The sequence below is a fragment of the Botryllus schlosseri genome, chromosome 7 (genome assembly GCF_051294905.1).
Source record: "Botryllus schlosseri isolate E-star chromosome 7, Bs_hap1, whole genome shotgun sequence".
Taxonomy (NCBI): domain Eukaryota; kingdom Metazoa; phylum Chordata; class Ascidiacea; order Stolidobranchia; family Styelidae; genus Botryllus; species Botryllus schlosseri.
The window spans coordinates 26,646,007-26,661,250 of record NC_137242.1 but is presented as its reverse complement, the minus strand read 5'-3'; the positions used below and the strand labels follow the sequence as shown (position 1 = coordinate 26,661,250).

The 15,244-nt window shown below is 40.6% G+C and overlaps 1 protein-coding gene across 1 annotated transcript; it reads left to right on the top strand.

The window, feature by feature from the left end:
* The first annotated feature begins 112 nt into the window (after positions 1 to 112).
* LOC145442466 (UDP-glucose 4-epimerase-like) lies at positions 113 to 7,891 on the top strand. The gene is made up of 6 exons (XM_080320384.1): positions 113 to 551; positions 616 to 737; positions 1,333 to 1,470; positions 3,757 to 4,076; positions 6,128 to 6,262; positions 7,508 to 7,891. Exons 1-6 carry the CDS (start codon positions 460 to 462, stop codon positions 7,808 to 7,810), a joined length of 1,110 nt encoding a protein of 369 aa, XP_080176510.1. The 5' UTR covers positions 113 to 459; the 3' UTR covers positions 7,811 to 7,891.
* The last annotated feature ends 7,353 nt before the right edge of the window (positions 7,892 to 15,244 follow it).

The following is a 15,244-nucleotide window of genomic DNA, read 5'->3' as shown; positions in this document are numbered from 1 at the left end:
AGCTTTAGAAGCTTCCCACTAATTTGAATGTAACGGTGTACTACGCGAGTATAGCAATTGTAAAATTCATGTATCGGAATGATAGTTTCCATCCCTTGTAGCATATATAGGCCTACGCGATTGATGCACTAATTAAGTAATGTGGATAATTTTGGTATATTCTTGTTTGTATGAGACAGCGAAAATTTAGGGTTCCCGGATGCTTGCAGATTAGCGTAAGTGTTCCGCGGGTTAGTAAAGGTTAAAAACCATTGCGCTATAGCCCAATTCTATGCGTACCCATATCAGCCACGCTGACAAAAGTTGCCCGTTCTCGACCTCTAGGTGCGGGCAATATCTCGTTTCCCGATATCAACCGAATGTAAGCATCCCCCGAGGGCATGATAGCACTGCTACGTTTTTACGAAATGGAACTTGCACATCCACTTTATAGTCAAACACCAATAGCAGAGCAATAACATGAACACGACTGGCAAAACCATCTTATTAGCTGGCGGAGCGGGATATCTGGGATCGCATGCTGCAGTTGAGTTGCTGAAAGCAGGTCACAGGTACATGTGAATTGAGAACTTTACGCAGAATAGAAGTCATGTAATGGCATACTACGTAAAACAGGGTCGTCGTTGTTGATGATTTGTCAAACTGCCAACAAAATAAGGATGATATTGATGACCTACCCCCGTCATTGTGGCGAGTGAAGCAAATAACGGGAAAGGAATGTTTGCATTTTGTCAGAGGTAAGCTCGTAGAAACATCGCATCGCATCTCAATATTACAGACTTATCTGAAAACTTTCTATTTGTAGTGTTCCATTGTCTGCTACTTCACTTATTTCAAATACTTTGCCGTTTATTGGATCCTTGGTGTCAATAATGACACCATTTTCCGCAGTTCTGGTCAGTGTGTTTTGAATTGCGTGGTCTGATTTTAAAGACTGCTCCAAGTGGTTTCGGTACCTTCTTATTCTTTGAATGTATCGCAATCTTGTGGTGTTTTTGAAAGGATAAAATTGCAATAAGCTCAGCACATCTAGGTAAAGTATGATTATATGCCCTTAAACACGATTTTTATACCCACAAATGCATGTGTTTTGGCAATGTGGAATTTCCTGACTGATCGCTTGAGGACGAACAAGTAGTTCTCTCATACCGATAATAAATCTGGTATTTTGGCGATACAGCAATTGGTATTTAGTAAAGTTGGCGATAGTGTAACACGTGATCACATTGGAACATAATTCATAGCAATAACTCGTCAGGCAACGATGGTAGACTGTGCGGCGTGGCGTGTTGTCGTGGCACATGCATTTCACGTAAACGTCGTTCTACTCAGGTGATGTTTGCGACAAGGAGAGGATGATCGACGTTTTTGACACGTACAACATCGACACCATTTGTGATTTCTCGGGAAAGAAGGCCGTTGGAGAAAGTACTAAAATACCCATGCATTATTACCAAACGAATTTGAATGGTGAGAGCAGTTTATGTTGTGTGTATAACCAGCCGCAACTTGCGTCTAGTCACGCTTGCATGCCCAGAGTGGTTTACTTATACGCCGGACAAAGGCAGCATATTCGCTAATCCTATAGCTGGCGACCCGGCGACCCGACGGCCCGAAATAAATAAAGTTGATCATACTCGAAAGCTACTTCGCCGATTCCGAAAATATACATTAAAATCCGATCGAGGCTATGGAACCACTTCGCAATAACCCTCAAACTCTGAAAATCAGCATTGTATTGAACAATCGCAGTGAGGTAGCATAATGTACGGAAGGTGTAAACCCCTGAAAGGTTTAGGTTAGTGGGAACGCGAAACTTTCTGAAAGGTTCTGTGTGAACGCGAACGTAATGCAACAATGCTGAAGTATAGATATTGACTTTTTAACCGTCCCCAAATGTATCAACTGGAGCAATGAAATGATATAATAATTCCATAAAATCAATATCTTCCGTCGCTTTGCCAACAATTTCGACCAGTAATTGCAAGGGAATATAAGCTTACGCCTTAACGGTCTATGCCAGACCGGACAATGTATTCGGCGTCTGAGTGTTGCTTGCTACGTTGATATTGAGCGGAGTGTAAAATGGGTTTCACCCCATTAACAAGTTATACAGCAGTAGCCATCACCCCAATCGCACGGATTTGGTTTTTATGATACAATAAACATTTGAAATCGAAATGGACCCTGTACGCTTGCTAGATTTTTTTATTCAGACAACGATATCAATTTCATTGATTGGTTGAATAAGCATCATTCGCTGACCACCCACAATCCTACATGTAGCGTATTTCGCTCTTCATGTTCTGTGATTGCGGGTCAAGCTCACAGCTAAATATTCACAAACAAAAAGCTGGATATTTCGAGCAAACTTTTATAACACAAAGCAGGTTAGGTTTTTGAGATTGTCAAGAGGCATGCTCGTTTAGTGTTCATTTTTTATGCTTGGTGGCCGGCAGTTGAAATGCAATAAATTTCAACCAAAGATGTTATCATGGCGTGAAAATTGTAATATATGAAAAGGGTTCACGGTGCAGAACCTACCAAGGTTCGTTTGTAAACGTGAACCTCTAAATTTCCGAGGTTGACACACAGAACGCAAACGTGAACCTCACGTTCACACCATCCGGAATAATGATTATAACGTTGACCTTTGCGATAACAACAACTTCGTTTCTACTAGTTGGAATTTGCTATACATCGTTTTATAGACAACCTAATAATGCCATGTTGTTGACAGTAAAGTTTGGATTTTTTTTATTAATAAGCCCACTGTAGCCTTATATATTTCTGTATGAAGAACTTCTTGGAGGTACAGAACTTCAGTACAGTACTTCAGATTCTGGTGGTCTAATTCAATGCCAGACCAGTAACATGTATATGAAAATTCCAAACGAATATATCAGTCAAACAAGTTGTGCGACCCATCGTGAGAAATATGATCGAACGAACGAAACACAAATGGGTGGCGAGATAGCGTAGTGGTATAATCCACAGCTGCGACACCAATAGGTTGCAGGCTCGAGACCGACCGAGGTCGACTTCAGAATTCCTAGCCAAGTGTTGGAGGTTTATGTAGGCTCCTCCTCGCCATCTCATCCGTGTAAGCGGTGTCTTATAAAGGTCTAGAAGTGAGCCGTGCTACAAGTCGGCAGTTACGGAATGAAATTAAGGAAAAGTGGCCTGGTGTAAATGACCATAGTAGTCGATAAACACCACGAATACCACAAGCAACAACAACGAAAAACAAATCAATGAGATAAAAAATGTATACGCATGCAATTTACTATAGATGCGGAAGTTGATCTTGCATATTAGATGCTATCGGAGGAAGTCTATGCCAACTTGATTGGATTGATTTTCCTACACGGAAAATATCCAAAATTATCTATGATCGTCAGTATTACAAAACTTTGCATTTACAGCTACAAAAATTCTTATCGTATCAATTCAAATATTGTTGGCATTCCATAACAACCAACAGCATCCCTCTATGACATATTGGAAAGAAAACTGTAACATTTAAAAATGCTTCGCAACCCACTGGTTGGAATGACTGGTTTAAAAGATAACTTATTGAGGAAGCAGTGCAAGTAGTCAACATATACTTGATGGAGAAGTAAACGTAGGCTACTTCATAACTCACTACCTCTACTCATATCATACCAACACTAGTGTAGGAAGACTAATCTCTTTCCTGCCGGGGACTTGCAGAATTTGTAAATAATCAAATAAGAACTTCAATCATATTGACAGGTACAATGACTTTGCTAAGGTGCATGAAAGAGTATGGCGTGCGCAACTTCATTTTCAGCAGCTCCTGTACAGTCTATGGCGCACCGAATTCGGAGAACCTTCCAGTGAAGGAAACGGACTCGGTCGGGGCGTGTTATTGCCCCTACGCGAAGAGCAAGTTCTTTTGCGAGAGCCTTCTAGAGGACATGAGCGCGGGAGAGCCAGACTACTGGCGGATAGTGATCATGAGATACTTCAATCCTGTGGGAGCACACGAATCTGGGTTACTAGGCGAGGACCCAAGAGGAGAGCCGAGAAACTTGATGCCGAAATTAGCTCAGGTAAAGTATTTAGAAATAGGTCGATCTATCACAAGGGTTCTTAAACGTTTTAGCGTGGATCCCTAAGTTCTGTTTTGGGTTTGCACGGACCACCTTTATGGCCTGATCCGAAAGAGTCATTGGCAATAACCTTCCCACATAGAAAACCCTTTGGCTTTTGTGTCCCATAGCCGTGAGTGACGACGGGACAGGACAGAGGTGCTAGGTTCTAGATACCCTTAGTGGCTAGGAGCAAAATGAAATCAAATAAACTAATCTGAACTAATAAACTTAGAGAAGTTGGTTGACATAGCCTAGGACAGGGGTGGGCAATTATTTTCCTCCGCGGGCCAAATGAGAAGTAGAAAATACGTTGCCGGGCCGAGTGAAAAATGTTAGTTATATTCTCCAGCGTATTCCAATTTTATTAATAAATTACACTGGTAATAAATTCTGCTCAGTGACTGTGTTGATATTAGGTAATGAGAAAATGACGATTAATTAAAAAAATATCTATTTGCAGTCATGATTCGAAACAATGTAAAACATGATACATTTTCAACTGTCTTTAAATCCCTATCCATGTTCGTCCATTAAGACGCTAAAACAGTGGTTCTCGAACTTTTTTAGGCGCGTCTCCCTTTATGATAGTGGAAAATGTCGCACCCCCTTATCATCATATCGCAAACTATTAAAATGTGCTACTAGAATGCTTGCAATCCCAGCAGATATAGTTTGATAGCATGGAAGGTTATGGCTGTTGGTGAGAGAATTCCGAAATATCTTGATCGGACAATACACAGAGCAACTACTATGAGTTGGGGGGAAATCGCGCAAAGCGCGAAAATATTTTCCATTAAACTTCGGCTTCACGCCCCCATCTGATGCTTTCACGCCCCCAGTTCGAGAACCAATTATCTGAAAATTTTCTTGGTCGCTGCCTTCCGAGCAGTACGCAGCTCAAATACCCTTAATGTTGGCCGAAGCTTGCAGTTTTTCTGAACTTCGCCCTCCCTTGACCGAGTGTTTCATGATTTTGTCATGATTAAATAAAATCCTTTATCTCGGCGACATACTCGGCTAAAACTAATAGGACGGGTTTACTCCTGACTCTCATATAGGTACAAATATTTAGTGGTCTAAAGTTTAAACCTTGTTTGAAGTTCAGTTTTCGGATTTCTTTTTTTGGCATGACCGTTTATCCTTCATGGGTGATAGTCATGGTGATTCATATAGTAATGGCGAGCACTGATTGACTTGTTTTACGAATTGGGGATTTGGAAACGTATCACATAGCAGTTTGAAACACATACCGTGTAATGCGTAATGTGACAATGACAACGAAGAAGGTTTGAACTAAACTTTAATTGCTACTCATACTTCGCCACATTACCTTTATTTTTAATCTGGATTACGCATGCGAGATACGTAGGCAGCGTAATCGTGGAATATTAATGAACAAGCTTCAAAGTAAATGAATTTCCAGCTCAGTTGATACAGCCTATATGGTTATATTTATTCATAAAGCAAGTGTTATGTTTTAAATTCCAAGCAACCTTTCGCGGGCCGCACAGAATAGCTTCGCAGGCCGCATTTGGCCTGCGGGCCGCACTTTGCCTAGGTCTGGTCTAGGAGGTGCAACTAATATGATTTTACAATATTGTCATAGTGGCAAAAACAACAATGTGGGAAGTGATATGAATGATAGAGCGATGTGTTTTCTCGTATTTCTTTTCGAGTATATGGCAAAGTTGGACGCGTGTGTTGTACTTACTCGCTTTTGATTCACACGTGAAGAAATCATTGAATTTTTCAGGGCAGTCAACGCAATGGAACTAAAACCTGGATATTTCTATATTGCTCATATCTTTTATGGTTAGGACACTGAATCCTTTGAGTAGCGATATGTTGGACGCACAACCGAAAGCTTTAATATAATTAGTTAATTAACCATCAACCGTGGTAACCTGAGTATCCTCCACGTGGTAATGATATTGTCGGAAGCATAACATGGATAAAGCATGCGACCCAATATTCTTGTTACTGATTGCTTATTTATTATCACTTTATAGGTAGCCATCGGAAAACATCCACTTCTTCACTTTTTCGGGGACGACTACCCGACTGCTGATGGCTCGCCTATTCGAGACTACGTTCATGTGATGGATGTAGCGAAGGCGCACTGCAACGCAATCAAGAAATTGGAGGTGAGTTTTGAAGGTTATCGAGGGCTGGCAAAATCGAATAGCCTATACATGAGTGATTCCATTCTAAATCGAGTATACTATACTTCGAGTCAAGTCGAGTATTAAAGTATAACTCATTATGATGTAAGATCAGAATGACAAATGATGTCGAAAGTGTACCTTTTATTCGACCAGAAAGAACACAGTGCCAGTCCTCCGTCACGTAATGATAATTTGGCCCCGACCATGTCTACTTCATTGCACTTCGTGACAATGAGTGGCTTTGCACTACATGTTCAGTATGCTGTGATATGACCAATCTAAACTTGCAGCCATTCTGGGTGAAACATAGCATCGACACTATAATTTCCGTTGATAAATTAACTCTTAGTAGCAAAGCGCGCACAATTTCAGTGCATATAAAAACATCCCACATTGCTCAAATCGAACCATGAGAATTATTACAGGATTCAGAGTTAAGTACTCGAATCATTGCGCTTATATCATGTCGTGGTGAATTTATTCCACACTATGTGATTATCCCTTACTACCACCTCTCTCTCTCTCTCCAAGTTTCCTTCAACGCATTAGCGATCCCATATCATGGTTGTTGTGATTGTGCGACGCGCGTGCATGTATCTATTGGCACCCACGTGGCCACGTCTTGTGAGTTGTTGGAGAAATAGGGATTAGGTTAGTCGATGCAACTGTTCTTTTGTATTTCCGTTTGATCATTTGTTACGGTATTTAACCTATGAATAAAGTCAAAGTTGCACACATACCGACTCAAAGTTAGAAGTCGGGTAGGGATCACCTATGGTTCGGGTCATACATGCTTTTGTTAGTAGCGCATAATGATTCGAATTGGTAACTTTGTGTCACTCTAGCCATAAAACAGACTAAAACAATCCCAAGGCGAAAACATATTTATAAGTAGGCTGTTCAAATTTGACAAGAACGGTGGATGAGCATGTGCGATGGGCAGATGTGGTTAAAGTTAGTCCAGCATGTTGATATTTTCAAGTATAAGTTGAAGTAACGCCGTAAATTTCAACTTAATTGCAAGAAGAGGTAATATTTTCACTGACATTTAACATATATTCTTCGAGTAGCAGTAGAAGATAAAGATATGAAAAGTAGTTAAGGAGATACTTTCAAAAAGTAGACTTTGTCGACATAACGGATATTGCTAGGTGAGCCACCTTCGAAATCATAGGTTGAGACTCACTATAAATTACCATCAAAATGAGCTTCCTCACAATTCAGACTATCCGAGGAATACGTACGTACAACATTGGTTCCGGCAAGGGGACTTCAACATGGGATATGGTACGCTCATTTGAGAAAGCCTGCGATAAGAAAATCACGCTTACGATCGTTCCAAGACGGCCTGGAGATGTCCCGGAAATTCATTGCGACCCGTCCAAGGCGAATAAAGAACTGGGGTGGAGGGCTGAGAAAAGTGTTGAAAACATGTGTGAAGATTTGTGGAAATTTTACAGCCTAAATCCGAACGGATATCAGGATTCGTCGGCGCTGATAGAGGCTGTCTTGCCTGTTGAATATTGATTAGCCTATCGTATTATAGGATCACATGCTTAATATCATTTTATCTCGTTTAAATCAATCACCATTCTCTGCTTTAACGTACTCATAGTTCTTGATAGTTCAAGATGACATATTCAGATCAAGGGCGTAACCAGTAAAAAAATTGAGGAGAGGCCACAAATTTGATGAGGTAAGAGACGCCTCCTTTTAAATAGGCCTATATGAAATAATAGTAAAGATCAATGGTCGTGGCCCCTTATTGGGTGATTACCACAATTTATTTGGCGATCTTTCACCCACAGACATAATGTCATGAAAGATCAATGTGACTATACTTCCGCGCTAAGCGAATGGAATTTTCAAAGTTAATGGTTGATTTTATTCAATTATATTGTTACTTGCACTGGTCTTTGGCAACCCATAGGACGCCAACCGAACTCCTTGGGGGTTCGTCCCCTAGACCTCTCATGTCACGGCTACTCAAAAGTCCGACTTCATTGTCATGTAGGCACACCGTAGGCACATCCTAAATATTGGCGCGAAGAAATTTCCTAATTCATGCCTGAAATTAGTCAATAATATTCGTAGTTGCATATCAGATAATTGCCCACGTGATCAGTTTTACCGGTAGAGCTAAGGAAGGTGGTGTCTTCGAAAGTTTAGGGTTGTTAATTATTAATCTGTTGCACATTCTAATTTCGTGACCTCCCGGCTTCGATATGGTTAAAAGATATTGGAATAGCACAAATGCATGTCTTTCTTGAGACACACACGATTGCAAGTTGTTATTTCATCACGGGGTGCGGCATTTTCTCAGATTGCCAAGACATGACTATTCAGTGCCGACTATTTAAAGGTCCGAGGTCAATCAGAGCCGCAAGAAGGCTACCTAGGAGCCGCGGCTAGGAATCACTGGCCTAATTGTATTTTTTGCTCCGAAAAGCTGGTGACTAATATTTCCACAACCGCAGGCAGCACACACAAATACAGTTAGATTAAATTCTGTTGGGGAGACCATAGGGACAAGTGTAACACTTTTTTGTATTTTCGAACATTACGTGTTTTTCTCGTAGATATTTCGTTTCCAAAGTTTCTATAAACAAGCTAACAACTCGATAGTTGATATAAAAACTAAAATGGAACTCAACCAACAATCAATCCTGGAAATATTGGGCCGCGAAAATCGTCGCTCAAATGTTACAATCGCCCCGTACCCAGGGGCAATTGTAACGCCCATGCTGGGCAATTATAACAGTGTTATTTAGAACTAAAAACAAACGAAATGAACAACAAAAACGGGAGCACAAATTGGATTGTTGCATTAAACTTAAAAGAGAAGTTTGAACGCTTCCAGGCTACGCCCCATCGCATGTTTGGCATCTGAATAAAGTAGCACCTTTCGTGCCTTCTGCATGAGCCCATACTGTACAAGAAACACATTTATTGCATCATCTCCCTACACATATTAGGCCTCTTCTACCAAGGTGCTGTACTTCTCGTGCATAATGGGTTAGGCATCCGGTCACATGCGAAGGTGCGAAACCGACCTGGCTGAATGGGCCGTTGATAGTGTAGCAAAACGAGAACGCAACATTGTGCTGTGGAGTCAAAGCTGATGGCATTCTTCTGTTCTGTACAAAATCAAAATTAATTGCTCACACCAAATGACAAAATGTAAATGGGTGTGCTCAAAGTCGGGGGATGAGGATTCAGTCATGGCCATGTTCTTAAGTGACCATTGAAGGTCGATACACAAAATGTCGATCAAAATGAGAAAGGATGGTAGAATCACGGAAATAGCCGAGCCCTATGGCTCACATCACTACTTCTGTATTCCCGTTCCGACAGAGGATCATGTTAGAATTGGTATGGTAAGGTAGTGTCTGTTCTGGTATGGACTTCTGGCTGTTGCAAGATTCATCTGCAGTAGATAAATGGTTATACCAACATATGAACACAGATATTCAGCATTGAAAAGATATTGTAACGGGCAAAATTACCAGAGTGTTACAATTGCCCCTGACACGCTCGACCATGATTAATGTCTCAGTATGGTACCTTCCCGGCGATGCAAGTCCTAGTTTACCTATCATCACGGTAGACTATGGTAACATAGTTCCAGCTACATATATTACGTTGTAACCACTTGAGGTATTATTCTTCTGAACAAATTATTCCAGACCAGAAAATAGTTACTCGAGTGTCAAAATTTTTTTTTTTTAATTATTCCGGGGTTTCGCGTCATAGCTCAACGTAACTTCAGGTATGTTAGGAGACATAACTACCGCATGTGCGCTCAAAATATGAAGGCGATTTCTCCATCCTACTAGCCGTGGGTCGATTGTTACATTTGCCCCGTGTTACATTTGTCCCCGGTCTCTCCTAAATCATATGTATTTTACTTTAGGTCTGTCTTTCTATAGATAACTAACCTCCGTAGGTTAGTTATCTATAGTCTTTCATTTTGATTTATCGAGAGACGACGAGTACTCAACAATCAAATATCCACAGAAAATATATATCGGGCGATGCACGATGAAAAATTTCAAGTTGAACCCATCTGCTAAAAATACCCCATGTAATATTAATTTACGAAAAATTTCGATGATTCAGATATATAGCTGAATCCTAAAGTTAGCGTAATAGAGTTATGCTAACATTATTGGTACGTTTTATTTAATGGTAAATTGATACATACATTATCACGATCCACGGAGCAAATAGGAAAGGAAAGGACGTAGTTTAATTTTGTCCTTGATGTTTTTGCGGCTTATACACCGACTCATGATACACATACACGCGATCTGCGCATATGCATACCATGAGTACATGATGTGCATATGCCGCTGGACAAGGAAGTACAGATATAGCCTTTACAGCTTTCTACGTCATGCACCACCCCTCCATGCTATCCCAGTAATGCATGAGCGCCAAGCAGGGAAGCCATGGATACCAGTGTTACTAATCAGGTCTTTGGTCTGATCCCGGCCTGGAATCGAGCCCACGACCTACCGATCAAGAAGCAGGACGCTTAACCATTACGCTATCTTTTCATCATCATGCTCATACTAGGAAAATAGCAGAGTTGTAAACAGTCACACAGTTCGGAGTCACAAGTTCGTTTGACTTTTATAGTATAGACTTGAGTCAAGTCGAGTCATTTTCAATTCTAAATTTTATCAAATGAATCGAGTCAACGAAAACTTGTAAACAGTCACACAGTTCGGAGTCACAAGTTCGTTTGACTTTTATAGTATAGACTTGAGTCAAGTCGAGTCATTTTCAATTCTAAATTTTATCAATGAATCGAGTCAACGAAAACTTGTCACTCGAGTCATCACAAGCCTGGAAATTGTAAGATTGAAATAACTTCTAAAATTCATGTCAAGAAAAAGTAGTATTCATATGCTAATGCTACATACTGCTCCCATGAAGAAATAAGACCCCAGAATCGTGGTTTTAACTCTGATGGATCCAATCAGACGTGGATGTGGATATGTCCAGATTTTCTGAAGAACAAGTGGTCATATTTGCGTCATTCACGGCCTTTATTTAAGGCTTTTCTCAATGACGAAATATACGAGAATGACAGACCCATGATAAACCGGTATGAATTCTGTTACAACACGTCATTAGAACGTCGGTTTTCAATCCTGGGAGGTGGTGTAAAAAACTCATGGGAGAGTGACATTTGTTTTCCTAGTTGTTCTAGTTCTTGACTGCGACTATGGTTCCTTGTGCTCGAATGGTTTTGAAAATTAATTGAATAAAACATGAATCATACTGAAGTCCCATTTTTCAACATTTGTTTTGAATTCACTATTTATTTTATACACGACCATAGAAACAGCATCCTGCAAGCTTCAAAAGTTATATATCATCAAAAGGACACCCCTTGTGTCGCCACAGTTCCCTCCTGATCACCATCATCATTGATTTATTAGCAATTTTATCAGCTCAATACACCACAAAAAATGCGATACATTGAAAAGACAGGAAGATGTCGAAGCGACTTGGAGTAGTCTATGGAATCAAACACCCACCTGATATGTTTGGAGCCATAGAAAATGAACGAATTGAAGCGAACTGAACACCAAAGAAACAAGACGCGTTTACGCCATTCGAAACTTGATATATTTTCAAGACTGCCGAGGATCAGTGTGCGCCTTGCACAACACGACGTTGCTTTGTTTGGTGGGTTGGCTCATTTCCATCGTTATCGATTTATGTTTCTATGTTCGTAGATTCATTTTTACAAAGCCTAGTTGTACAGGTATGGTCGAAATAATACGAAATTATCTAACACTGGCGCGGAGCGTGCAATATTTTATTTGTATGCCTGCATAAACGATACATATTTGAACTTTTCTTATCATCCATGCTCGTCACTATGAGCATCATTTCAAAACACCACACGACTTCTATACATTGAAAAGATAGGAAAGTGTCGAAGCGACTTGGAGTAGTCTTTGAAATCAGACACCCGTCGAGCCTAGGCGATATAAATATAAGGCATGCACACATGATGGAAAGATATAAGAATTAAGGAATGACATAAAACGACCAGTGATGCAAATGAATGACGCATGTGTCGATAGGCGAGGTTAATATGTCCGTTTGAGGTCCGGTAATCCTGAGGGCTGATTAGTATCCGTACTCTTAAGTCGTCATATTGGGTAATAGGCTTCTCGAATATTCGTCTCGGCTCGAAGCCTGAAAATATTTGATTCCTTATCGAATCATCAGGTATTCGATTTTTCGCAGCCTTCCCCGAGTCTAGAACTATAGATTACAACCCACGTAGAAACGAAAAACACGTGATTGCTAGATTGCGCGTCCGGAAAAGGCTAGCATACCTACAATATAGAGCAGGACGTGGATCGGAGTCTTATTGGATATCCGGCCGGATTTTCTCATTTTTGGCCGGAACCGGTTCGGAGCCGGGTCAGCATTTTTTCTGATGTTCAATTGTTATTGAAGAGCACGGCTGTGGTAACTAGTAACAAACCACCAACCACGCGCCAGTAGCTGTCAATCCAATGCGCAAATAGATGAGCCATATTTGTAAATCACGGAATCGCGATCCGAATTTATACATTGTCATAATTTCAACACAAACATCTAGTGCTGCCAGTGAGCGACTATCTAGTACAGAGGTCTCAAACTCAAATGAGCTCGCGGGCCAATTTCCTAGTTTTGATGATGCCGCGGGCCGCAGCACCAATAATGAGGATATTCAATGTATTATTTCCAAATAGGCCTTTTTTGACGGGACCTTGTAGACAGGCATTCCACAATCATCTTAGATATGTAATTTACTATTGTAATATTCACGCTTGACACGGAAAATATTCATATTATCAAAATTTGAAGAAAATTTGTTTCGCGGCGGGCATAATTTTTTTTAATGAATGAGTTATAGACATCATAGGAGAGGATGCATCTTGCATGCACCCTTTGTGATTCTAATGAGATTTCTCGTTGCCCCTGTCCATTTTCAACACAATTTCTGATGATCAGAAAGCCCATTCACATAAAGTCGCGCATACCGCCAATACTATTTTCCAGTTGAATAAATAGGCCAGAAAAATATTCCACAGCATATAGGCCTAATTCCACAATGCATCTCGTACACCCTGATTTGGTGCTTCGTACCCCGATGGGGTCTACGGACCCTGGTTAAGAACCCCTGAAATAGAAATGTCCAATCGGCAAAGAGTTCATTGGTGTAACAGCTGTAGAGCGTACTAATATCTTTCTCGACACCGATAATAAAATGGATAAAGAGAACAAACAACACTCAACATGTAACCAACTATACGTTATGGGGGTCACAGAATGCCATTGTTGCCATACTGACCTGATTAGATAGCTACATATCCTACGCAACGCAAGCAACGATGTTGTGATATATTACTGTTCCCCATGACAGTTTCATAGATTTTTTCGTCTGCAGGAATACCAAGTCGCCGTTCCCAGTCCTAAATCCTTCTCTGATTTTACCGTTTGACCCGACTACACTCAAGTCATTTTTAATAACTCACCAAGTCAATCTCAAATCGAGTAATTTTACGAGAAGGTCGCACCACACCACACCAAATCACAATTTTCAGTCACGAATGATCAAGGGTCCTGTTTTATCATTATGAATTAGAAATGTGACGTAATAGCAGATCTTCTACTGCTACTGCTACTACTTCTACTACTATACTACTTTTAAAAGTGATGTGCTAGTGAAGTTTTACGAGATTTCAGTGATCTTTATAGTAGTTTTAGGTTGAACTTAAAGATCTTATATCTAAAAAAGATATATGGCACGTTAATATATTGTTGAATAGTTGAAATTCTAAAATGCCGTCGCGGGCCGCGTGTTTGAGACCTCTGATCTAGTACGTTTGGCATTGCAGGAAAAGGGCAGCCTTGTGAAATCATGTTCATTGAAATAAACCACATGCCAAGTTGACATAATTACTTCAGATGGGAATGGACTTGGTCTTTTAGTTCTTAATTTCGTGTTTGTTTTGTTGTTTTTCAGTAGCAGCCTGTGAGTATTTAATTTCACGTGTTTTTGTTGCAATATATCCCACATCTCGTACCCTGTGATCTACCGTTTCTGTAGTTCACTTGAAAAATATATTTGGTTGGTGTTTTTTGGGTATTCAGGTGTTTGTCGACTACTATACTATGGTCATTTACGCCAGACCGATATTCTTAATTTTCATTCCGTAATAACACGGCCCACTTCTAGGCTTTTCGTAATACACCACTTACGCGGATGAGGTGGCGAGGAGGAGCCTAGATAAACCTCCAACACTTAGGTATAGAAATTCAGAAGTCGACCTCGGTCGGACTGGAGCCCGCAACCCATTGATGTTGAAGCTGCGTATAATACCGATGCGCTATCTCGCAACACATAGAAATAGTTACTATTAGATGATTAGTATTACCGGATTTTTTAGGATCGGACTAATGCCATTTCAAGAACCCGGCCTAGGCGTCGGAGTAGAGAATTGAAAAACAGGATCGCAGTCGGTCCAGAGAATTTGTGGATCCACCCCGCATACTGCTGCAATATAGACTAAGTGGCGACTACAAATATCTTGCCCAAAATACCCGTAGGCCAGTTGTATATTGTGATGTATGACGGAGTTCAATCTAAGGCAGAGGTCTCAAACTCAGATGTGCTCGCGGGCCAGTTGTCCAGTTTTGACGACGCCGCGGGCCGCAGAATTTTTTATAGGTATTCTATGTCTTTCCAAGTAGGCCTTATTTGGTGGGAATGAATTGTCCTATTGAAAGTGAGCCGATCCAGCAGACTGGCAGTAAACACACATCGTCAAAATGTGATTTACTCTTGTATCAATTGAGGCCTGGCACGAAAAGAATCATCACATTTATACCTATTTGAATAGAATTGTTGTTTAGCTGATTGGTGGTACAAAACTTGAACACGGC